This window comes from Microcebus murinus, chromosome 4, assembly GCF_040939455.1.
Source record: "Microcebus murinus isolate Inina chromosome 4, M.murinus_Inina_mat1.0, whole genome shotgun sequence".
NCBI lineage: Eukaryota > Metazoa > Chordata > Mammalia > Primates > Cheirogaleidae > Microcebus > Microcebus murinus.
In genome coordinates this window covers 2906278-2929203 of record NC_134107.1, presented here as the reverse complement: position 1 = coordinate 2929203, position 22926 = coordinate 2906278, and the positions used below count along the sequence as shown (strand labels likewise).

Sequence of the window (22926 nt, the reverse complement as noted above, 5' to 3'; positions counted from 1 at the left end):
CTTTCTCTCTCTTTCTTTCCTTCCTTCTTTCTCTCTTTCTTTCTTCCTTCTTTCCTTTCTTTCTTTCTTTTCTTTCTTTTTTTCCCTCCCTCCCTCCCTCTCTCCCTCTCTCTCTCTCTCTCTCTCTCTCTCTCTCTCTCTCTCTTTCTCTCTCTCTCTCTTTCTTTCTTTCTTTCTTTGACAGAGTCTCACTCTGTTGCCCGGGCTAGAGTGCAGTGGCGTCAGCCTAGCTCACAGCAACCTCCGACTCCTGGGCTCAAGCGATCCTCCTGCCTCAGCCTCCCGAGTAGCTGGGACTACAGGCATGCGCCACCGTGCCCGGCTCATTTTTTCTACATATTTTCAGTTGTCCAGTTAATTTCTTTCTATTTTTAGTAGAGACGGGGTCTCGCTCTTGCTCAGGCTGGTCTCCAACTCCTGACCTCGAGCAATCCTCCCGCCCCGGCCTCCCAGAGCGCTGGGATGACAGGTGCGAGCCACCGTGCCCAGGCTCTATTTCTCTTCATGTCTGACTCTCTCTGGGCGTCTCTGTTCCCACCGTCCCCTCCTCCTCCTCCAGCAGTCCCCTGCCCCGGCCACAAGCCTCGTCCCCCGGCCGGCCGGGGCTCAGGCGCTGCCTCTCTGCGCGCCCCAGGCAGGTTGCACTCATGGCGCCCCCCAGCGAGGAGACGCCGCTGATTCCCCAGCGCTCCTGCAGCCTCTCGTCCTCCGAGGCTGGTGCGCTGCACGTGCTGCTGCCCGCCCGGGGCCCGGGGCCACCCCGGCGCCTGTCCTTCTCCTTCGGGGACCACTCGGCTGAGGAGCTGTGCGTGCAGGCCGCCAAGGCCAGCGGTGAGTGTGGCCCCACGGGGACTCGGCCCGAGGGAAGTAGAGGGCCGTGGGGCACCCAGATCGGGAGCTGAAGCCCTGGCCTGCAGGAGTCAGCACTGGGGCCGGGGCTTTGGGGGATGAGTAGGAGTTCGCCGGTGGAGAAGGGCGCACAGGGTGGGCACCTGAGGCAGACGGGGCAGCCTGTGCAGAGACTCAGAGGTGTGGTGGCATTTAAGCAGAATGGCTGGTCCCCTGTTTTTTTTGTTTGTTTGTTTGTTTGTTTTTGGAGACAAAGTCTCGCTCTGTTGCCCAGGCTAGAGTGAGTGCCGTGGCGTCAGCCTCGCTCACAGCAGCCTCCAACTCCTGGGCTCAAGTGATCCTCCTGCCTCAGCCTCCCGAGTAGCTGGGACTACAGGCACGCGCCACCATGCCCGGCTAATTTTTTCTCTTTGTATTAGTTGGCCAATTAATTTCTTTCTATTTATAGTAGACACGGGGTCTCGCTCTTGCTCAGGCTGGTCTCGAACTCCTGACCTCGAGCGATCCGCCCGCCTCGGCCTCCCAGAGTGCTGGGATGGCAGGCGTGAGCTGCCAAGCCCGGCCTGGTCCCCTCTTGGGATGGAGGTGCAGTGACTTCTCTCCGGAGAGGGACAGGGCGCGGGGCAGAGTGTGGGGGGGCAGGGCTGACACGCAGCGTCACAGCCCAAGCTGAGGCTGCTCAGCAGGCGACCCCGGCAGGCCTGTGGGGGGTAGAGGGGCGACTCAGGAGGGGCTGACGGAACCGTCCCTCAGGCATCCTGCCCGTGTACCACTCCCTCTTTGCCCTGGCCACGGAGGACCTGTCCTGCTGGTTCCCCCCGAGCCACATCTTCTCCGTGGAGGACTCGGGCACCCAGGTCCTGCTCTACAGACTCCGGTAGGCAGTGCTGCCCGCCCCTGGGGACCCGCCATTGTATCATCTCCCCGCACCCCAGGGGGCCCCTGCCCCCACCCAGAGCGGGTCTGATCCTTGCCCATGTCACGGAAGAGGCTGAGACCAGAGAGGGTGTGTCGCCTGCCCAAGGTCACACAGCAAATTAGTGGCACCCCCACCCCTGCTTTGCAAGTCCTAAGCCGAGTCTGCCACCTGCCACCTGCCACCTGCCCTGGCCCCTGCTGACGGGGGTTCTCTGCTCCCGTAGCTTTTACTTCCCCAACTGGTTCGGGTTGGAGAAATGCCGCCGCTTTGGGCTGCGCAAGGATCTGGCCAGCGCCGTGCTTGACCTGCCAGTCCTGGAGCACCTGTTTGCCCAGGTGGGGTCCACGCCGGGCTCCGCGCAGGGATGGGGCTGGCGGCGATCGATCCGCCGGGAGGGTGGGGGCCTCGGGGGACACTCCTCCCTCCCGGGGGCGGCCCAGGCTTGGGTGGCCTTGGCTGACTCCCTGTGGCTGCCCCCAGCACCGCAGTGACCTGCTGAGCGGGCACCTCCCCGTCGGCCTCAGCCTCAAGGAGCAGGGCGAGTGTCTCAGCCTGGCCGTGCTGGACCTGGCCCGGCTGGCCCGCGAGCAGGCCCGGCGGCCGGGGGCGCTGCTGAAGACCGTCAGGTGAGGCCCCGGGCTGCCGGTCCGGCCTCCGCCCGGGAACGCGCAAAGGGGGGCTCCACGCGGTCCCAGCCGCCCGCCCCTTCGCGACCCCCCACCAGCCCTCCGCGGGTCCCTGCTGTGCCCCGGGGCCTCCCGCGCACCCCGCCCCCACGGAGGCGCCCCCAGGACCGAGGCCCACTCCTGCGGCGGGAAGGCCCGCCGTGTGCCCGTCCCCCCCAGGGGCGCTCACGGCCTCCGCGCCTGCGGTCCTGTCCCCACGCGTGTCCGCGAATGGGTCCGTGGGGGCCTCGGGTCCCCGCGGAGAGCGCTCCGCAGCGCGCGGCTGAGCCCCGGCCCCCCGCAGCTACAAGGCCTGCCTGCCGCCCCGCCTGCGCGACGCCATCCAGGGCCTGAGCTTCGTCACGCGGAGGCGCATCCGCGGGACCGTGCGCCGCGCGCTGCGCCGCGTGGCCGCCTGCCAGGCCGACCGGCACTCGCTCATGGCCAAGTACATCCTGGACCTGGAGCGGCTGGGTCCCGCGGGCGCCGCCGAGACCTTCCGCGTGGGGCTCCCGGGGGCCTCCGGGGGCCGGGACGGGCTGGGGCTGCTCCGCGTGGCCGGCGGCAGCGGCGTCGCCTGGAGCCCCGGAGGAGACCAGGTGGGGGCCGTGGGGGCGGGGTCTGCAGGGACGGGCAGGGAGTGGGCGGGGCCAACCGAGTGGGGTGGGGCTGGGCGAGGGGTGGGCGGGGCTTACAAGGAGGGGGTTGGCAGGGTTGAGGGAGGGGCGGGGCCAATCGAGTGGGGTGGGGCTGGGTGAGGGATGGGCGGGGCTTACAAGGAGGGGGTTGGCAGGGTTGAGGGAGGGGCGGGGCCAATCGAGTGGGGTGGGGCTGGGCGAGGGGTGGGCGGGGCTTACAAGGAGGGGGTTGGCAGGGTTGAGGGAGGGGCGGGGCCAATCGAGTGGGGTGGGGCTGGACGAGGGATGGGCGGGGCTTACAAGGAGGGCTCTGGGCGGGTGGGCGGGGCTTACAAGGAGGGGGTTGGCAGGGTTGAAGGAGGGGGCTGGGAGGGGCAGGGCCAATCGAGTGGGGCTGGGCGAGAGGTGGGCAGGGCTTACAAGGAGGGCTCTGGGCGGGTGGGCGGGGCTCGGGGAGAGGGTTGGAAGGGTTGAGGGAGGGGTGGGGCTCGGATGGGCGGGGCCAATGATTCGGGGTGGGGCTGGGTGAGAGGTGGGCGGGGCTTACAAGTAGGGGTCTGGGTGGGTGGGCGGGGCTCGGGGAGGGGGTTGGCAGGGTTGAAGTAGGGGTGGGGCTCGGAAGGGCGGTGCCAATCGATTGCAGGTGGGGCTGGGGAGGGGTGGGCGGGGCTTACAAGGAGAGGCATGGGTGGGTGGGTGGGGCTCGGGGAGAGGGTTGGCAGGGTTGAGAGGGGCGCTGGGAGGGGCGAGGCCAATTGAGTGGGGCTGGGCCAGAGGTGGGCGGGGCTTAGAAGGAGGGACTTGGGCGGGTGGGCGGGGCTCAGGGAGGGGTTTGGCAGGGTTGAGGGAGGGGAGGGGCAGGGAGTGGGCGGAGCCAATTGAGTGAGGCTGGGGCTGGTGAGGGGTGGGCGGGGCTTAGAAGGAGGGGCCTGGGCGGGTGGGCGGGGCTCAGGGAGGGGGTTGGCAGGGTTGAGGGAGGGGTGGGGCTGGGAGGCGCGGGGCTCCCGGGCCTGGGCGCGTGGGGCGGCGCTGGCCCCCCTGCCCCAACCCCCCGGCTCTTTCCCAGGCCTTCCAACCTTTCTGCGACTTTCCCGAGATCGTGGACATCAGCATCAAGCAGGCCCCGCGCGTCGGGCCGGCCGGGGAGCACCGCCTGGTCACCGTCACCAGGACAGACAACCAGATCCTGGTGGGTGCGGGACCCCCAGGGCGGGGCGGCCGGGCGGGGCGCGCGGGGCGCTGAGGCCGAGCCCTTGCAGGAGGCCGAGTTCCCGGGGCTGCCCGAGGCGCTGTCCTTCGTGGCGCTCGTGGACGGCTACTTCCGGCTGACCGCGGACTCGCGGCACTTCTTCTGCAAGGAGGTGGCCCCGCCGCGGCTGCTGGAAGAGGTGGCCGAGCAGTGCCACGGCCCCATCACGTAAGGACCCCCGTGCCCGTCCTCCGCGGCCACCCGGGGGTCGCTGTCCCGCTGCCCAGGGCGCCGCTCTCCTCCCTTGCCCTGCCGCCCCAGGGCCCCTCCTGCACGTGCACGAGCCGCCCGGCGTCACCTCGGCCTCTTTTTTTTTTCTTTTTTATTGATTGATTGATTGAGACAGAGTCTCGCTCTGTCGCCAGGGCTAGAGTGCCGTGGCGTCAGCCTCGCTCACAGCAATCTCCACCTCCTGGGCTCAAGCGATCCTCCTGCCTCAGCCTCCCGAGTAGCTGGGACTACAGGCATGCGCCAACACGCCCGGCTCATTTTTTCTGTATATTTTTAGTTGTCCAGCTAATGTCTTTCTATTTTTAGTAGAGATGCAAGGGCATCTCGCTCTTGCTCAGGCTGGTCTCAAACTCCTGAGCTCAAACAATCCTCCCGCCTCGGCCTCCCAGAGTGCAGGGAAGACAGGCGTGAGCCTCCGCGCCCGGCCACCCATGGCCTCTTATCTAGCCTCCCAGGGAGAGGCCGAGACTCTGGGTTGGTTCTATAGACGGCGGAGGGGCGGGCGTTGCCTGGCGAGGACCCCAGAGGGACCAGGACTTGAACCCCGGTCTCTCTGTCGCTCTCCGTCTTTCGCTGGCCCCTCTGTTCCCTCCGCCTTTCCCCGAAGTCTGGATTTCGCCGTGCACAAGCTCAAGGCCGCAGGCTCTTGGCCGGGCTCCTACGTGCTCCGCCGCAGCCCGCAGGACTTCGACAGCTTCCTCCTCACCGTCTGCGTCCAGGTGGGTGCGAGGCCGGGGCGGAGCGGGAGGGCGTGGCCAGGGCGGAGCGGGAGGGCGTGGCCAGGGCGGAGCGGGAGGGCGTGGCCGGGGCGGAGCGGGAGGGCGTGGCCAGGGCGGAGCGGGAGGGCGTGGCCGGGGCGGAGCGGGAGGGCGTGGCCAGGGCGGAGCGGGAGGGCGTGGCCAGGGCGGAGTGGGAGGGTGTGGCCAGGGTGGAGGGTAGGGCGTGGCCAGGGTGGAGGGGGCGTGGTCAGGGCGGAGGGGAGGCCGTCGCCAAGGCGGAGGGGGAGGGCTCCCTGGAGGAGGTGACATTGGAGTTGAGGCCTGAAAGCTGTGTCAGCATTTGCTCCCGGAGGAAGGGGAGGGGAAAGATATTCCCTGGGAAGGGCACGGCATGTGCAAAGGCCCAGAGGTTGGAAAGAACTTTCGGTGCTTTAGAAAGGGAGTGAAGGCCGGGCGCGGTGGCTCACACCTGTCATCCCAGCACCCTGGGAGGCTGAAGCGGGAGGATTGCTCAAGGTCAGGAGTTTGAGACCAGCCTGAGCAAGAGCTAGATCCCATCTCTACTATAAATAGAAAGAAATTAATTGGCCAACTGAAAATATATGGAAAAAATGAGCCGGGCATGGTGGCGCATGCCTGTAGTCCCAGCTACTCGGGAGGCTGAGGCAGGAGGATCGCTTGAGCCCAGGAGTCTGAGGTTGCTGTGAGCGAGGCTGACACCACGGCACTCACTCTAGCCTGGGCAACAGAGCGAGACTCTGTCTCAAGAAAGAAAAAAAGGGAGCGAAGGGGAGGGGGCCGTCCGCGCCGCTCAGGGCTCAGGGACGCCCGCTCGGCTCTGCAGACCCCGCTGGGCCCTGACTACAAGGGCTGCCTCATCCGCCGAGACCCCCCGGGGACCTTCTCCCTGGTCGACCTTGGCCGGCCCCACGGCAGCCTCCGGGAGCTCCTGGCCGCCTGCTGGGAGGGCGGGCTGCGCGTCGACGGGGTGGCGCTGACCCTCACTGCCTGCTGCGCCCCCAGACCCAAAGGTGAGCCCCCCCCAGCAGGCAGTGGGTGTGGGGCCCTGACGCGCTATGGCGGCGACAGCTCCCTCGTGGTGGCGAGTGGCGGGAACTGCAGGTCAAGGTGGCTTAGGAAAGGAAAGGTTGGCTGGTGCGGAGGCTCACGCCTGTCATCCTAGCACTCTGGGAGGCCCAGGCGGGAGGATCGCTCAAGGTCAGGAGTTCGAGACCAGCCTGAACAAGAGCGAGACCCCCGCCTCTACCATAAATAGAAAGAAATTAACTGGCCAACTAATATATATATAAAATGAGCCGGGCATGGTGGCACATGCCTGTGGTCCCAGCTACTCGGGAGGCTGAGGCAGGAGGATCGCTTGAACCCAGGAGTTGGAGGTTGCTGTGAGCGAGGCTGACGCCACGGCACTCACTCTAGCCTGGGCAGCAAAGTGAGACTCTGTCTCAAAAAAAAAGAAAAGAAAAGAAAAGAAAGGTGATGTGTTGGCTCACGGGGTGGAGTGTGGGCTGCAGGCATGGCTGGATCCAGGAGCGGCTGGGTCTCAGTCATGTCACCAGCGCTCCCGCCTGCATCTCGCCCCGTTCATCCGGGTGGATTTCACTCTCAGACAAACCCCTCCCCTGAGACGATTCCGACATGTGGGTTCTCCGGAATGTCCCACCGTCCCTGGCCCGCCCGCGCTGAGCCCCGGTGGCGCCACAGTTCCACCCGCTTCTTGGCGCCTCCTGCAGGGACCCTTCCCTCCCGGTCTCGTGTCCCTAACGCCCGTTGGGGCGTCCTGGGGTCTCCTTTCAAATGAACCGCGTGGCCTGGGGTCCCCACCTCGGCGTCAGCTTCTAGGGGTGGGGACACCCAAACGACGGCAAGGGGTGGGCCGGCCCCTGGGGACCTGTGGCCTCTGACCTCCGTCTTGCTCTGGCGCCAGAAAAGTCCAACCTGATCGTGGTCCGGAGCGGCTGCAGCCCGTCCACCTCGGCCCCCACTCAGCCGCAGTCCCAGCGCCAGCTGAGCCAGATGACGTTCCACAAGATCCCCGCGGACAGCCTGCAGTGGGTACGGGGGGCCCTCAGTGCGGGCGCAGAGACGGGGTCCGTGTGTGTGTGTCTCCAGGCCGCCCTCCTTTGCCTCTGTCTTCCCGTCTGTAAAATGGGCCCAAGCGCCTCCCTGCGTCTCCCTTGGGCCGGGGCCTGGGAAGCTGTGGGAGCCGCCCCCGCCCCCACCCTGCCACCACAGCGGCCTCTCTTGATGTCACCTTGGCCACCAGCATGAGAACCTGGGCCACGGGTCCTTCACCAAGATTTACCGGGGCTGTCGCCGGGAGGCCGTGGACGGCGAGGCCCGGGACACGGAGGTAGTGCTGAAGGTACTGGACGCCAAGCACAAGAACTGCATGGAGGTGAGCGGCCGCCGCGGCCGGAACTTTCCGGGCAGGACCGGCTGGAGGCGGGCCGTGGACGCAGAGAAAGTTGAAAGACATACAAGAGTCTGGAAGCAACAGACGCGCAGCCGCCACCAGGCTGAGCCGGAAGTGTGAAAGGATGGGGTGGGGGGTTTGATGCCAACAGGAAATACGCCAGTGAGCGGGCCGGCCAGTGCAAAGGCCCTGGGGCAGGGCTGAGCCTGGCAGGTGCGAGGAGCGTGGGGGAGGCCAGTGGGGGAGGCCGGCGGGCGGGCTGGCTGGGGGGGAGGGGCAGGGAAGAGGCCAGCACTGTGGCTGAAGACCGCGGGAGGGGTCGGACCGCTCACGGGAAGGCTCAGCCCTTGTCCACGCCCAAATCTCCCACGTATATGTGAGAGACCAGAGGTGGGCCAGAGAGCGGCTTCCATTCCGCATGAGAAAATGGTGAAGGGCCGGGCGCGGCGGCTCACGCCTGTCATCCCAGCACTCTGGGAGGCCGAGGCGGGAGGATCGCTCCAGGTCAGGAGTTCGAGAGCAGCCTGAGCAAGACCCCGTCTCTAAAAAATTTTAAAAATTAGCCGGGCGTGGTGGCGCATGCCTGTAGTCCCAGCTACTCGGGAGGCTGAGGCAGGAGGATCGCTTGAGCCCAGGAGTCTGAGGTTGCTGTGAGCGAGGCTGACGCCACGGCACTCACTCTAGCCTGGGCAACAAAGCGAGACTCCGTCTCAAAAAAAAAAAAAATTATAAAAAAACAAAACCGCGATGCGGCGTGGTGCGCTGACGGCGCTGTGTCCTCCTTCCCTCCCGCCCTGCCCAGTCGTTCCTGGAGGCCGCGAGCTTGATGAGCCAAGTGTCCTACCCGCACCTCGTGCTGCTCCACGGCGTGTGCATGGCCGGAGACAGTGAGCCGCCCCCCCCCCGCCCCGCCCGCCTGTGCTCTCAGCCTCCCCGCCGGGGCGCCCACAGTGCCCGGCCCAGCCCCATGGGGCGCGTGTCCCGGTCCGTCATCCTGTCCTCACGTCCCTCACTCATCACTCCCCGGGCGGCGGCAACTCCAGGTCCCCGCCCGCGCCCGCCCCAGCTGCTCTGAGGCTCGCTAGCGCTTGCCCGGCCAGTCAAGAGTTCGAAACCAGCCTGAGCAAGAGCGAGACCCCGTCTCTACTAAAAATAGAAAGACATTAATTGGCCAACTAACATATAAAGAAAAAATTTAGCCGGGCATGGTGGCGCATGCCTGCAGTCCCAGCTACTTGGGAGGCTGAGGCAGGAGGATCGCTTGAGGCCAGGAGTCTGAGGTTGCTGTGAGCGAGGCTGACGCCACGGCACTCACTCTAGCCGGGGCGACAGAGACTCTTGTATCAAAAAAAAAAAAAGTGTGAACCAGGGGGGGAAGGAAGAGGCACATTTGGGGCAGAGGACGCAGGGGAGAGGAGAAGGCGGAGGAGCCTGGGACTGAGGTGCAGGCGGGACTCCCACCTTGCAGGCGCTGCAGGCTGATAACTGACAGGTGGGGTGGGGAGGAGGAGGAGGAGGGTGGAGGGGGCAGAGCCGCTGACCAACCCTGCCGCTCCCTGCCGCTCCCTGCCCAGGCACCATGGTGCAGGAGTTCGTGCACCTGGGAGCCATAGACACCTACCTGCGCAAGCGCGGCCACCTGGTGCCAGCCAGCTGGAAGCTGCAGGTGACCAAGCAGCTGGCCTACGCCCTCAACTACCTGGTGAGTGCTCCTCCGCCCCTCCACCCTCCGCTTGCAGGGAAGGTGTCCTCTGGGCCGAGGGGTCATTAGGAGTGGGCTCTGTAGCACGGTTAGGAGTTTGGTAAGAGCAGGAGGGGAGGGCATTTTAGGCTGGAGGGAGGGGCAGGTGTGGAGGCCGAGGGGCGTGAGAGCACTAGAAGGGGCAGCCAGGCATTCGTGCACGTCAAGGGAGTAGCAGGTGATCGAGCTGGACAGCGGAAAGGTTTCCTGAAAGAGGGAGCACTGGAGCCGGGGCGTTGATGGTTGAATAGGAGTTCATCAGGAAGAGAAAGGAAGGCGGGCGTGTCAGGCCGAGGAAGAAGGCCCGCGGGCTGGGCAGTGTGTGGAGGCCAAGGCCGGGGTGTCGAAGAGAAGCTTCAGGAAAGAGCGAGGGAGGGCCTTGCATGCCAGGCCCCGGAGATCCGACTTTGCCCCAACTGGCAGTGGGGGTCCAAAGGGTGGGGGTGATGCGGGAGACGGGGAAGGGACGCAGGTCGGCGTGAGGTGGGACAGGGTGCTAGGAGTCTGGGGAGGGTGCTGGAGGTTGTTTGAGCAGCGCCAGGTGGGCTTTGAGGGATGCATAGGAGTTTTCCAAGCAGACTATTCATCCGTCAAACCCCCCTTGGCCTTTCCCTGTGCCCGGCCCGCCTAGGAGGACAAGGGCCTTCCCCACGGCAACGTCTCGGCGCGCAAGGTGCTCCTGGCTCGCGAGGGGGCGGACGGGAGCCCCCCCTTCATCAAGCTGAGCGACCCCGGGGTCAGCCCCACGGTGCTCAGCCCGGAGAGTCAGTGCCCAGAGGCGAGGGCGGAGGAGGGGCCGACGGGGCGCAGGGCGGATCTCTGACGGCCCCGCGCCCGCGCCCGCAGTGCTGGCCGACAGGATCCCCTGGGTGGCCCCCGAGTGCCTGCAGGGCGCGCAGACGCTGGGCCTGGAGGCCGACAAGTGGGGCTTCGGCGCCACGGCCTGGGAGGTGTTCAGCGCGGCCCCGGTGCCCGTCTGCGCCCTGGACCCCGCCCAGGTCGGAGCTCGGGGCTCGGGGGCCTCGGTCTGGGCGGAAGGGTGGCCAGAGCCGCGTGCGCGCGCGCGTGCGGGGGGAGGCCGGGCGGTCTGGCGGGGGCCCTGGGGGCGGGCGGGGGAGGCCGGGCGGTCTGGCGGGGGCCCCGGGCGCGGGCGGGGGTGCGGGCGGGGGTGCGGGGGAGGCCAGACGGTCTGGCGAGGGCCCCCCCGGCGCGGGCGGGGGCGCGGGCCGGGGTGCGGGGGAGGCCGGGCGGTCTGGTGGGGTCCCCCCGGGCGCAGGCGGGGGTGCGGGCGGGGGTGCGGGGGAGGCCAGACGGTCTGGCGAGGGCCTCCCCGGCGCGGGCGGGGGTGCGGGCGCGGGCGGGGGCGCGGGCGGGGGTGCGGGGGAGGCCAGGCAGTCTGGTGGGGTCCCCCGGGCGCAGGCGGGGGTGCGGGCGGGGGTGCGGGGTTGGCCAGACGGTCTGGCTAGGGCCTCCCCGGCGCGGGCGGGGGCGCGGGGGAGGCCGGGCGGTCTGGCGGGGTCCCCGGGCGCGGGCGGAGGTGACCCGCCCCTCCCCCGCCCTCAGAAGCTGCAGTTTTACGAGCAGCGGCGGCAGCTGCCGGCGCCCAAGTGGACGGAGCTGGCGCTGCTGATCGCGCAGTGCATGGCCTACGAGCCGGGCCGCCGGCCCTCCTTCCGCGCCGTCATCCGCGACCTCAACAGCCTCAGCACTTCAGGTGCCCGGGCCGGGCGGGCGGGCGGGCGGGGCATGTCGGCCCGGCGGGAGCGGCGTGTTTTGCACCCAGAACCCACCCCGAGTGCCGGGCAGGGCGGACGGGGGCGGCTGGTGACTGTGGCAGCCCGCGTGAGCTGCGACAGACGCGTGGCAAACAGGCCCCTCGGCTCGAGGTCCAACGGGATGGTGTCTACTTGTTGTTTGTTGCCCGGGCTAGAGTGAGCGCCGTGGCGTCAGCCTCGCTCACAGCAACCTCCAACTCCTGGGCTCAAGCGATCCTCCTGCCTCAGCCTCCCGAGTAGCTGGGACCACAGGCATGCGCCACCATGCCCGGCTAATATTTTTCTGTATATATTTTAGTTGGCCAATTAATTTCTTTCTATTTATAGTAGAGACGGGGTCTCGCTCTTGCTCAGGCTGGTCTCCAACTCCTGACCTCGAGCGATCCTCCCGCCTCGGCCTCCCAGAGTGCTGGGATTACAGGCGTGAGCCGCCGCGCCCGGCCTCTTGTTGTTATTTATTTATTTATTTTCTGAGACGGGGTCTTGCTCTGTCGCCCGGGCTAGAGCGCAGTGGCATGATCAGAGCTCACTGCAGCCTCAAACTCCAGGGCTCAAGCGATCCTCCTGCCTCAGCCTCCCAAGTAGTTGCGACTACCGGCGTGCGTCACCACATCGGCTTATTTACACATTTTTTTCTAGAAGAAAGGGTCTTGCTCTGTTGCCCAGGCTGGCCTTGTACTCCTGGCCTCAAGCGATCCTCCTGCCTCGGCCTCCGAGAGTGCTGGGATCGCAGGTGTGAGCCACCGAGGCCAGCCTGGGGTTTAGTTCTTATTCCGCGAGGGTGTGCACGCCCGCAGGAACCTCTCACTTTGTGGCTCCGCCCACCCCAGGGCCTTGGGTCCCTGTCGGGTCCTCTGCAGATAAGAGAGTGTGGAGGGCCCCGAGCTAGGTTTCCCCGCGTCAGGGATGTAGGGGCGTCCGGCGTGTCCCACCGCGGGCCTGAGCTCAGTGATGGGACCACACCCCCTAGCAGCGGGACGCAGGAGATGGGGTCCCCCAAGTCCTTCAAACGGCGTGGCCATGTGCAGTTGCGCAGGGTGTGCACTGCACAAGCAGGCCGCCTTTGCCCAGCGGGGCACCTCTTCCCCGTCCCCACGAGGTGCCCTTTGACTTGCAGTGGCCCTGCCATAATGCACAGAGAGGGTGAGCGCGCCGATCCGGGCGGCACAGCAGGGCTCAGGAGCCCGGCCCAGGACGAGACGGGCCGCTCACCCCCTCCCCCTCCCCCCGCCCCCCCAGATTACGAGCTCCTCTCAGACCCCACGCCTGGTGCCCTGGGCCCCCGCGACGGGCTGTGGAGTGGCGCCCAGCTCTACGCCTGCCAGGACCCCACCATCTTCGAGGAGAGACACCTGAAGTACATCTCGCAGCTGGGCAAGGTGAGGGGGGCGGGGCCGGGGGCGGGGCCAGTGGCGAGGCCGGGGCAGGGCCGGGGCTGGGGCTGGGGTGGGGCGTGGCCTGGGCTGGGGGCGGGGCCGGGGGCGGGGCCAGTGGCGAGGCCGGGGCAGGGCCGGGGCTGGGGCTGGGGTGGGGCGTGGCCTGGGCTGGGGGCGGGGCCGGGGGCGGGGCTGGGCCAGGGGCAGGGCCGGGGCGGGGCCGGGGCGGGGCGGGCCGGGGCCCGGGGTGGGGGCGGGGGCGGGGCCAGTGGCGGGGCCGGGGTGGGGGCTGGGCCGGGGGCGGGGGCGGGGGCGGGGCCAGTGGCGGGGCCGGTGGCGGGGCCGGGGTGGGGGCTGGGCCGGGGGCGGGCCGGGGACAGGGCGGGGCCGGGGTGGGGGCAGGGCGGGGCCGGGGGCGGGGCCGGGGTGGGGGCAGGGCGGGGCCGTGGGGCGGGGCCGGGGGCGGGGCCGGGGTGGGGGCAGGGCGGGGCCGTGGGGCGGGGCCGGGGCAGGCAGGGGCGGGTCCTGTGTGGGGGCGGGGCCGGGGGCGGGGCCGGGGTGGGGGCGGGCCTGGGCCGGGGCAGGGTGGGCGGGGCGGCGCCCAGGCACGCAGACACCGGCCCCGCCCCCGCCCAGGGCAACTTCGGCAGCGTGGAGCTGTGCCGCTACGACCCGCTGGGGGACAACACGGGCGCGCTGGTGGCCGTGAAGCAGCTGCAGCACAGCGGGCCGGACCAGCAGAGGGACTTCCAGCGGGAGATCCAGATCCTCAGGGCCATGCACAGCGACTTCATCGTCAAGTACCGCGGCGTCAGCTACGGCCCCGGTGAGCGCCTCCCGGATGCCCGGCCCGTCCCCTCCGCGCCCCCGCGGTGCCGTTTTGGGTGGGCCGAGCCCACCAGGGAGGCTGTTCACATACCTGTTTATCTACATTCACATGGGACATGGGTTCAAATCCTGACTCCATTTCTTTTATTTATTTATTTATTTGTGAGACAAGAGTCTCGCTCTGTTGCCCGGGCTAGAGTGAGTGCCGTGGCGTCAGCCTCGCTCACAGCAACCTCACACTCCTGGGCTCCAGCGATCCTCCTGCCTCAGCCTCCTGAGTAGCTGGGACTACAGGCATGCGCCACCATGCCCGGCTGATTTTTTTCTATATATATTAGTTGGCCAATTAATTTCTTCCTATTTATAGTAGAGGCGGGGGTCTCGCTCTTGCTCAGGCTGGTTTCGAACTCCCGACCTTGAGCGATCCTCTTGCCTCGGCCTCCCAGAGTGCTAGGGTGACAGGCGTGAGCCGCCGCGCCCTGGCCTCTGACTCCACTTCTTACCGGCTGGGCAGCCTTGAGCAGGCAGTTTAAACCTCTCTGAGCCTCGGTTTCCCCAGCTGAGAAGTGGGTTCATGTGGTATTTAAACGAGGCAGTGTATGTTGTGCAAGATGCTTAGAAGCTATCAGCAAGAAGTGTCATTGTCCCGGTTCCCATTTCACAGACAGCAACGCTGAGGTCTGCAGGCACACAAGGTGCCGCGGCGAATGGGGGTGAGAAGGAGGGGAGCAGTCGGGGCTGGGCCCTGCGGTGACCCCTCCCGCCCCTGCAGGCCGCCAGAGCCTGCGGCTGGTCATGGAGTACCTGCCCAGCGGCTGCCTGCGCGACTTCCTGCAGCGGCACCGCGCGCGCCTGGACGCCGGCCGGCTGCTCCTCTACGCCTCGCAGATCTGCAAGGTGCGGGGCTCGGTGGCGGGCGGAGTGGTGGAGGGCGGGTCCGGGCTGGGGATGGGGGGGCCTGGGCTCAGATGCCAAGTCAGGCTTGGGGTCCCCGCCGGACCATGCCCGGGCTCCCTCTGCATGTTCACCCCGCGCGGCACGCAGGGCATGGAGTACCTGGGCTCCCGCCGCTGCGTGCACCGCGACCTGGCCGCCCGCAACATCCTGGTGGAGAGCGAGGTGCACGTCAAGATCGCCGACTTCGGCCTGGCCAAGCTGCTGCCGCTCGACAAAGACTACTACGTGGTCCGCGAGCCCGGCCAGAGCCCCATCTTCTGGTGGGGACCCACGCGGGGACCCTGCCCCTCCCCCCCACGTATCGGCCCCGCCCCCAGCCATGGCCCCGCCCAATCCCTGCTCCCGCCCCTCCCCTCCATCTTGCCTAGTCCCGCCCAGCATTCTGGCCTCGCCCCTCCACCTGTCCTGGCTCCACCCCGGCTCTGCCCTCATCCTTAACCCTACCCCTTCTCAGCTCCAGCCTCTCCCCCTGCAAAGCCCCGCCCAGCAGTCTGGCCACGCCCCTCCACCTGTCCTGGCTCCGCCCCAGCTCCGCCCTCATCCTTAGCCCCACCCCTTCTCAGCTCCAGCCTCTCCCCCTGCCTAGCCCCACCCAGCAGTCTGGCCACGCCCCTCCACCTGTCCTCACTCCACCCTCATCAGCCCCGCCCTTTCTCAGCTCCAGCCTCTCCCCTGCCTAGCCCCGCCCAGAGGTCTGGCCACGCCCCTCCACCTGTCCTGGCTCCACCCCAGCTCCGCCCTCATCCTTAGCCCCACCCTTTCTGAGCTCCAGCCTCTCCCCCTGCCTAGCCCCACCCAGTGGCCTGGCCCCGCCCCATCCACCTGCCCTGGCCCCGCCCCCAGCGCTGGCCCCGCCCCCTCCTGGCGTGTCACAGGGTGGGTCGGAGAACCCACGCATCCCACAGCTGGGGCAGCGAGTCCCCGGGCCGGGACCCACCGTCCCGCAGCCGCCGGTGCCCGTTCCGAGGCCGCCCCTCCTGCCCCGCCCCGGCCTCAAGGCCCGCCCGCCCCGCGCCAGGTACGCCCCCGAGTCGCTCTCGGACAACGTGTTCTCGCGCCAGTCCGACGTGTGGAGCTTCGGCGTCGTCCTGTACGAGCTGTTCACCTACAGCGACAAGGGCTGCAGCCCCTCGGCCGTGAGTCCCGGCCCCACCGGCCTCCCTGCGGGCCTCCCTCCCAGCCCGGCCCCTCGCGCCACGCGCCACCTGCCCGCGCCTGCGCCCCGCTTGAGCTTGGCGTCCCCGGTCCCGGCGGCGCGGGCTTCAGTGGGGCGACCCTCCTTCGCCATGCCGACCCCCCCCACGGCGCGCCGCCCGCGCCCCCGACCCTCCCCCACCCCGCGCGACATGTCCCTTGGTCCCCAGGAGTTCCTGCGGATGATGGGGTGTGAGCGCGACGCCCCTGCCCTGTGTCGCCTCCTGGAACTGCTGGAGGAGGGCCAGAGGCTGCCGGCGCCGCCCGCCTGCCCTGCGGAGGTGAGCGCTGGGGGGAGGGGCAGCCTCAGTTTCCCAATCCGCGGGTCTCAGGCAAGCCAGCCGGACCCTCTGGGCCTCTTGCCTGCCAGTGTGAGGCGGAACGGGATGCTGGCCTCCACCTGGCCGCTGTTTTTGTTTTTTTGAGGCAGAGTCTCGCTCTGTCGCCCGGGCTAGAGTGAGTGCCGTGGCGTCAGCCTCGCTCACAGCAACCTCAGACTCCTGGGCTCACGCGATCCTCCTGCCTCAGCCTCCCGAGTAGCTGGGACTACAGGCATGCGCCACCATGCCCGGCTAATTTTTTCTATATATATTAGTTGGCCAATTAATTTCTTTCTATTTCTAGTAGAGACGGGGTCTCGCTCTTGCTCAGGCTGGTCTCGAACTCCTGACCTCGAGCGATCCTCCCGCCTCGGCCTCCCAGAGTTCTGGGGTGACAGGCGTGAGCCGCCGCGCCCGGCCGACCTGGCCGCTCTTGCCTCCTGTGGCTTGCCAGCGACGCTCTGGCAGCCTCGGTCTACCCATTTCCACAGTGGGAACCGTACTGCCTTACAGGGGGGGGAAGATCAGAGCAGCCGATGCCATGGCGGCTCGGCTCGGAGCCCCGCACACAGCTGGCGCTCCTTAAGTGGTGGTGACGCTTGGGGCTGATCGCCGTGACTTTTGTGGAAGTGTCTGTCACGCGGCCGGTCATTCGTACTGAACCCACACAGTGCCCGGACAGTTGCCGGACGCTGGGCCCCGTGGTGGGCGCTGGGGACCCGGCCTAGCCGGGGAGAGAAGAGCTGCTAGCCCCTCCTCCCGTAAGCAGCGGTGGCTACTGAGAACACTCTGGGAGCGGCAGGTGCCTTGAATGAGAGGAGCAGGGGGAGGGGGTGGCGAACAGGGCCTGGCGGGGGGCGGGGGTGCCTGGAGGAGGAGGAGGAGGAGCCCACCCATGAATAAAGCCGGAAGGAGGCACTCCCAGCGGAGGATGTGGCAGGTGCAAAGGCCCTGGGGTGGAGGCCGGGCGCGGTGGCTCACGCCTGTAATCCTAGCACTCTGGGAGGCCGAGGCGGGCAGATTGCTCAAGGTCACGGAGTTCAAAACCAGCCTGAGCAAGAGCGAGACCCTGTCTCTACTATAAATAGAAAGAAATTAATTGGCCAACTGATATATATATATATATAAATTAGCCGGGCGTGGTGGCGCATGCCTGTAGTCCCAGCTACTCGGGAGGCTGAGGCAGGAGGATCGCTTGAGCCCAGGAGTCTGAGGTTGCTGTGAGCTAGGCTGACACCACGGCACTCACTCTAGCCTGGGCAACAGAGCGAGACTCTGTCTCAAAAATAAAATAAAATAAATAGAAAAATAAAAGCCCTGGGGTGGGAACGAACTTGGTGCCTTTAACTCACAGTGCCAGGGGAGGCGGGGCTGGGCTGGTGTGGCCAGAGGGAAGCGATGGAGGGGAGGGTTGCGATCGTGTGGATTTTGTTCTAAGACGCACAGGGAGCCATGGGAGGTTGTGGAGCAGAGGTGTGTGTGTGTGTGTGGGGGGGAATCTCACTTATGTTTCAAAACCTGGGGATGGGAGTCACATCCTTCCAAAGGCTCAGGGCACGACCCCGTTTGCCCCCCCCGCAGGTTCACGAGCTCATGAAGCTGTGCTGGGCCTCGGGCCCCCAGGACCGGCCGCCATTCTGCGCCCTGGGCCCCCAGCTGGAGGCGCTGTGGGGCGGGGGCCGCGGGTAGCAGCCGTGCGGGAGACCCGGGTCTGTCCCGCGGGCCAACCTCTGCACCCGGGCCTGACCACCCGGCTGCGTGCGTGCGTGGCCTCGGGCAGGGAAGAGCCCCTCTCTGGCCTCAGGCCCCCCGAGGGGCCCCTGCGCGAAGGACACCCCCGTGTGGCCGATGACATCGCGTTTGGGGGCTCCCCCGGCCCGAGGAGCAGCCGGTGGCCTTTGCAGTTTGTGCAGATGCCAGACCCAGGGCCTGGCCGAGCCCCTCCCGTCGTCCCACGCCCTGAGTTCTTTTCTTTTCCTTTTTTTTTTTTAAAAAAAGAGACAGGGTCTCACTCTGTTGCCCAGTCTGGCCTCCAACTCCCGGGCTCAGGCAGTCCTCCCACCTCAGCCTCCCACGCAGCTGGGGCAACAGGCAGCTGGCTTGGAGTCTCCTGTCTTATTGCCAAGAGGGACATTAATGTGGCTTTAAGTAGCTGCCATCAGACGTTTGCCCTCTCTCTCTCTCTCTCCCTGTCCCCGGAGGAAGCCAAGGACGGGAGCAGAGGCGGGCTTGGGGCTTGGCTGTCTGGGGGAGCCCAGGTGCCTGCTGGGGACCCTGGGCCATGGGGCCCTTTTTGTCCTGCGCCCCACCCCCTCCCCCGAGAGCCACAGAGGGGTGGCACAGAGCCTGGCGGGGGCGCTGCAGACAGTGGCGGAATGGCAGGCGCTGCAGGCGGAGGGAATAGCATCTCCAGGGGAGGAGGCCCAGAGGAAGGAGGCTGACAGCCTAGACATTGGAGCCCAGTCTTTCTTTGCCACTTGCACGCGAGCCGCTGGGCTCCTGGCTTTCCCTCTCTGGGCCCTAAGGCCCCCCACCACCCCCATGAGATGGGCAGAGTGCGCCCCTTGGCTGTGCAGAGCGCCCCTGCTCCTCCTCGCCCCGCCCGCCAAGCTTTTCTGCCCCTTTTGCCTCCCTGGGAAACTCCTATTCATCTCTCAAAACCCCAGCTGTCACATCCCTGCCGCCCTCCCACCACTATCCCAGCCCCGCCCTTCCCTCTGGCTCCACTCTGACCCTGGGCGGAGGGGGCGAGTGTGTCCAGCTCCGTCCGCCTTGACCTGGGGGCTTGGTGGGGGCGGGCACAGACGGGGCCCTGGGAGCGTTTGTTGGCTGAATAAAAAAACTCAGTGGACAAGACGGTTCTTTGCTGGACTTGGGGCGACGGCTGGCACCCTGGGGTCTGCGAGCCGGGCGGGATGGGTCAGGGCTGGAGGCTGAGACCTCTTGGGGGGCCCCATGGGGGTCCCGGGGCAGGCCGGGTAGGGGGGGAAGGGCAGCTGGGCGGGGCCCCGGCCGGGCCCTGGAGGACAGGCCACCTCCCCCAGCCCCAGCTGCTGGCCTTGGCTCCAGCCCAGGGCACCCATGACGATCAGCTCTCGGTGGGTGGGAGGAACAGGCTGTTCGGGGGTCAGAGGGCAAGGCCAGGCCGGGGGAGGGGACCCACATCACCGGGGGCCAGGCCGGCCCCTGCCCCAGCCCCGCGCGCCCCAGGACTGCTGGGAAGATGTGGAGAGCCAGCCCGGGACAGACAGACAGACAGACAGAGACAGAGGGCAGCGGAGAGAGACGAAGGGGGAGAGAAACTCAGAGACACAGAGAGACAGAGATCTCTGCCCTGTCCTTGGAGCCCCCCGGACGGCCCCCGATGGTGGGAAGCGGGAAGGGGCTGCTCTGGGGTCCGTCCCAGGCCTTCCCTGCCTCGGGCCCAGTGTCCTCCCCTCTCTCAGCCTCAGTTTCCCTCCTTGGTAAAACGGAGCTGTAAGTCTCCCCTGGATGACTGAGCTGTCGCCCGGCAGGCGGTCAGGCAACAAAGCCCGCTGAGCCGGGGCCGCGCCCGCCCTCCCGGGGACCCCAGCCCTGGCGTGGCTGCCTCGGCCTCGGGACCTCGCGGTGCCTGTTCCCTGATTTGAGCAGAGACGGGGACAGGAGGCTCCAAGTGTCGCCGGTCTCCAAGATGGCCACTCCTGCCCCCACCAGATGCTGCAGTTTCTCAGTTGACCTATTTCACCCTTTTCTTTCCTTTTTCTTTCCCTCCCTCCCTCCCTCCCTCCCTCTCTCTCTCTCTCTCTCTCTCTCTTTCTTTCTTTCTTTTTCTTTCCCTCTCTCCCTCCCTCCCTCCTTCCTTCCCCATCTTTCTTTCTTTCCTTTTCTTTTTTTCTTTCTTTCTCTTTCTTTCCCTCCCTCCCTCTTTTCTTTTTTCTTTTCTTTTCTTTCTTTCTTTTTCTTTCCCTCTCTCCCTCCCTCCCTTCCTTCCCCTTGTCTGTCTCTTTCTTTCTTTCTCTCTTTCTTCCTTTTTGTTCCTCCCTCCCTCCCTTTTTTCTTTTCTTTCTCAGTTTCTCTCTGTTGCCCAGTACAAGTGGCACGATCACAGCTCACTGCAGCCTCCAACTCCCGGGCTCAAGCGATCCTCCTGCCTCAGCCTCCCGAGCGGCTGGGGCTACAGGCCGGTGCCACCACACCCGGCTAATTTTTTTATTTTTATTTTTTATAGAGATGGGGTCTCTCTCTTGCCCAGGCTGGTCTCAAACTCCTGGGCTGAAACGATCCTCCCACCTCGGCCTCCCAGAGTGCTGGGACTACACGCCGGGCTCTATGTCACCTCTTTAAAGCAGTTAAAAAAAGAAATAAACAAAAAAATAAATTCAGACTCCCCTCCCAGTGCTCCTCCGGGGCGGGGGGAGCTAAGCCCAAGGCCCCGGCCCTGGGAGCGGGGCCCTAGCACTGACCCCAGCCTTGGCCCTCCCCCCGGGCAGGGCTGCGGAACGCTCTGTCCCATTCCAAGGTCCCCAGCTGCGGGGGCCCCGGCGCTTATAAGAGGGGGTCGCGCGCCGGCCGGGCACTGCCGCGCCATGGGGCCCCGCGAGTGCGCGTGCGCGCTGGCGCTGCTGGGCGCCGGCCTGGCGTGCGCGCTGGGCCCGACGCGCGCCCCCGACGCGCGGGAGAAGCTGTGCGGCCACCACTTCGTGCGCGCGCTCGTGCGCCTGTGCGGCGGCCCGCGCTGGTCCCCCGAGGCCGGGAGGCCGGTGGCCGGCGGCGACCGTGAGTCGGGGCGGCGGGCGGGCGGGGGCCGCGCCCTGGGAGCCGGGGCGGGCAGGTGCGCGCGCACGTGCGGGTGCGCGTCCCCGGCGGGCGGGCGGGCTCCCTTGTGGGCGCACAGAGCGCGTGACGGTCCTCGGTCCTCGGAGTCCTGGTCCCCTGTCCCGCCAGAAACAGGGCGAGGCAGGCGAGGAGGCAGCGCGTCGTAAGCGAACGGCGGGATCCTGTCGTTATTGAAAATGCCAGTATTTTGGCTGGGCACTGTGGGAGGCTGAGGCAGGAGGATCGCTTGAGCCCAGGAGTTGGAGGCTGCAGTGAGCTGTGGTGACGCCACGGCACTCCAGCCTGGGTGACAGAGCAAGATCTTGTCTCAAAAAAAAAAAAAGGTCAATATTTTTATCTCCAAGAATTTTTGTATTAATTTTGATCTTTAAAAGTATTGCATTAAAATACACGTCTTGATTGCTGTGGGTCTTTGAGAGGGGAACTGGCTGTGTCACCCAGGCTCAGGAGCCGTGGCCCCATCGTCCCTCAGTGCAGCCTTGAATCTCTGGGTTCGAGCAATCCTCCTGCCTCAGCCTCCCGAGTAGCTGGGACTACAGGCATGCGCCACCACGCCCGGCTCATTTTTTCTATCTATTTTTAGTTGGCCAATTAATTTCTGTCTATTTATAGTAGAGACGGGGTCTCGCTCTCGCTCAGGCTGGTCTCGAACTCCTGGGTTCCAGCGATCCTCCCGCCTCGGCCTCCCGAGTAGCTGGGACTACAGGCACGCGCCACCACGCCCGGCTAATTTAAAAAAAAAAAACACTTGCGCGGCAGGGCAGCGAGCCGCGAGCGTTTGGTGGGTGGCCCGGCGGGATGTGAGCGCGCAGACGTGCGTGCGCGCGCACGGCACGGGCGTCCTCTGGGGTCCCCGTCCCCGCTGAGTCCCGCTCTGTCCGCAGGCGACCTGCTGCAGTGGCTGGAGAGGCGGCATCTGCTCCTGGGGCTGGTGGCCCACAGCGACCCTGCGCCGGCACCCGGCCTGCCACCGCGGCCCCAGGCCTCCCCGCGGCACCGCCGCCACCGCGCGGCCAGCGCCAACCCGGCTCGTCGCTGCTGCCTCAGTGGCTGCAGCCCGCAGGACCTGCTGACCCTCTGCCCCCACTGACCCCGCTTGAGGCAGCCTGGGGGGGCCCAGAGGGGTCTGGTCGGGTCTCCTGAGCTCCCCAGGCCACACAGCGCCAGGAAGTCCCACCTCTGCGGGGGACGTTGTTAATTACCCCCTGGGGCGGGGTGCTCACCACCTACCCCAGGCCAGCGCCCCGCCAGCCCTCTGTGGCGCCAACTGGGGAATGAAACGCGCCCCGACCGCAGCCCGGAGGCTTCCGGCTCCCGCCCAGCTGCCCTGCGCAGAGGAAACGCTCCAGACTCCCCCCCACCCCGCGTGTCACGCCCCCCCTCGCTTCTCCCCACCCCCCAGGAAATAAATAATCCAAAGCAGCTTCTTGCATTTTCTCTAGCAAAAGGGACAAGCCTCGGTCAGCCCTTGAGTGAGCCTGTCCCCCCCCCAAACACGAACGCACCAACACTTCCGGGAGCTTGATGCCAACCTAGCACAAAGTGGGGAAACTGAGGCCCGGGGAGAGGGCGTGGCTACCGGCAGGACCTGAACCTGGGTCTCCACCAAGGGCCTAGAACGATGCACACACACACACACACACACACGTGTGTCCGAGTGACCGTCGCAGCAGACGTTTGTCCATCCGGCCCCGGCTGTTCCTCACCGCACCCTCCCTTCACCCCGACTCGGGGATTGTAGGATGTGACCCCTGGTACCGCGAACCCGGCTGTGCGTGTGTGTGAGCCAGCCCCGCGGTTTCCAGGGCTGCTGTCACAGATGACCAAAGGCTGGGCGGCTTGAGACAACGGGAGTGAGTCCTGCCGCGGTTCTGGAGGCCGGGAGTCCGGACCGAGGTGTCGGCAAGGTGGGAGGGAGGGTCCGTGCCGGCTTCTCTCCTGGCCACCGTCGGCCTGTGGCCGCTTCACTCCCGTCTCTGCCTGCGGTGGGCCTCGTGGCCTGTTCCGTGATCGCGCCTCCCTTCCCGTGTCTTGCAGGGACGGGCATGGCCGGGTTTAGGTCTCACCCCGATCCGGGATAAAACCTCGGTCTCTACCTCGGCCCCGTCCGGAAAGACACTACTTCCGGCTCACGTCCAGGTGGACGCGAGGCCCCGCGGGGGCACCTCCCGGTCCGCGCAGCAGGGGAGCCGGGACTGCCCCCGCCCCCGGGC

General features: G+C 66.9%; 2 protein-coding genes across 2 annotated transcripts; both read left to right on the top strand.

The window, feature by feature from the left end:
- Positions 1-101: 101 nt before the first annotated feature.
- JAK3 (Janus kinase 3) lies at positions 102-18751 on the top strand. The gene is made up of 23 exons (XM_076001523.1): positions 102-831; positions 1603-1726; positions 1992-2103; positions 2249-2394; positions 2738-3032; positions 4138-4260; positions 4331-4488; positions 5159-5270; positions 6115-6301; positions 7216-7343; positions 7555-7686; positions 8507-8591; positions 9279-9406; positions 10077-10209; positions 10292-10443; positions 11009-11159; positions 12460-12599; positions 13233-13422; positions 14197-14321; positions 14469-14641; positions 15400-15517; positions 15746-15856; positions 17477-18751. The coding sequence occupies exons 1-23, from the start codon at positions 648-650 to the stop codon at positions 17582-17584; spliced, it is 3315 nt and encodes a 1104-aa protein (XP_075857638.1). The 5' UTR covers positions 102-647; the 3' UTR covers positions 17585-18751.
- A 1712-nt stretch (positions 18752-20463) lies between these two features.
- INSL3 (insulin like 3) lies at positions 20464-21939 on the top strand. The gene is made up of 2 exons (XM_076001236.1): positions 20464-20653; positions 21598-21939. Exons 1-2 carry the CDS (start codon positions 20464-20466, stop codon positions 21801-21803), a joined length of 396 nt encoding a protein of 131 aa, XP_075857351.1. The 3' UTR covers positions 21804-21939.
- Positions 21940-22926: the final 987 nt, after the last annotated feature.

Coding starts and splice junctions, on each gene's coding strand:
- JAK3 (XM_076001523.1), top strand. CDS start 648: ATGGCGCCCCCCAGCGAGGAGACGCCGCTGATTCCCCAGCGCTCCTGC. Junction 832..1,602: donor GCAGGCCGCCAAGGCCAGCG/GTGAGTGTGGCC, acceptor ACCGTCCCTCAG/GCATCCTGCCCGTGTACCAC. Junction 15,518..15,745: donor AGGGCTGCAGCCCCTCGGCC/GTGAGTCCCGGC, acceptor CTTGGTCCCCAG/GAGTTCCTGCGGATGATGGG.
- INSL3 (XM_076001236.1), top strand. CDS start 20,464: ATGGGGCCCCGCGAGTGCGCGTGCGCGCTGGCGCTGCTGGGCGCCGGC. Junction 20,654..21,597: donor GCCGGTGGCCGGCGGCGACC/GTGAGTCGGGGC, acceptor CTCTGTCCGCAG/GCGACCTGCTGCAGTGGCTG.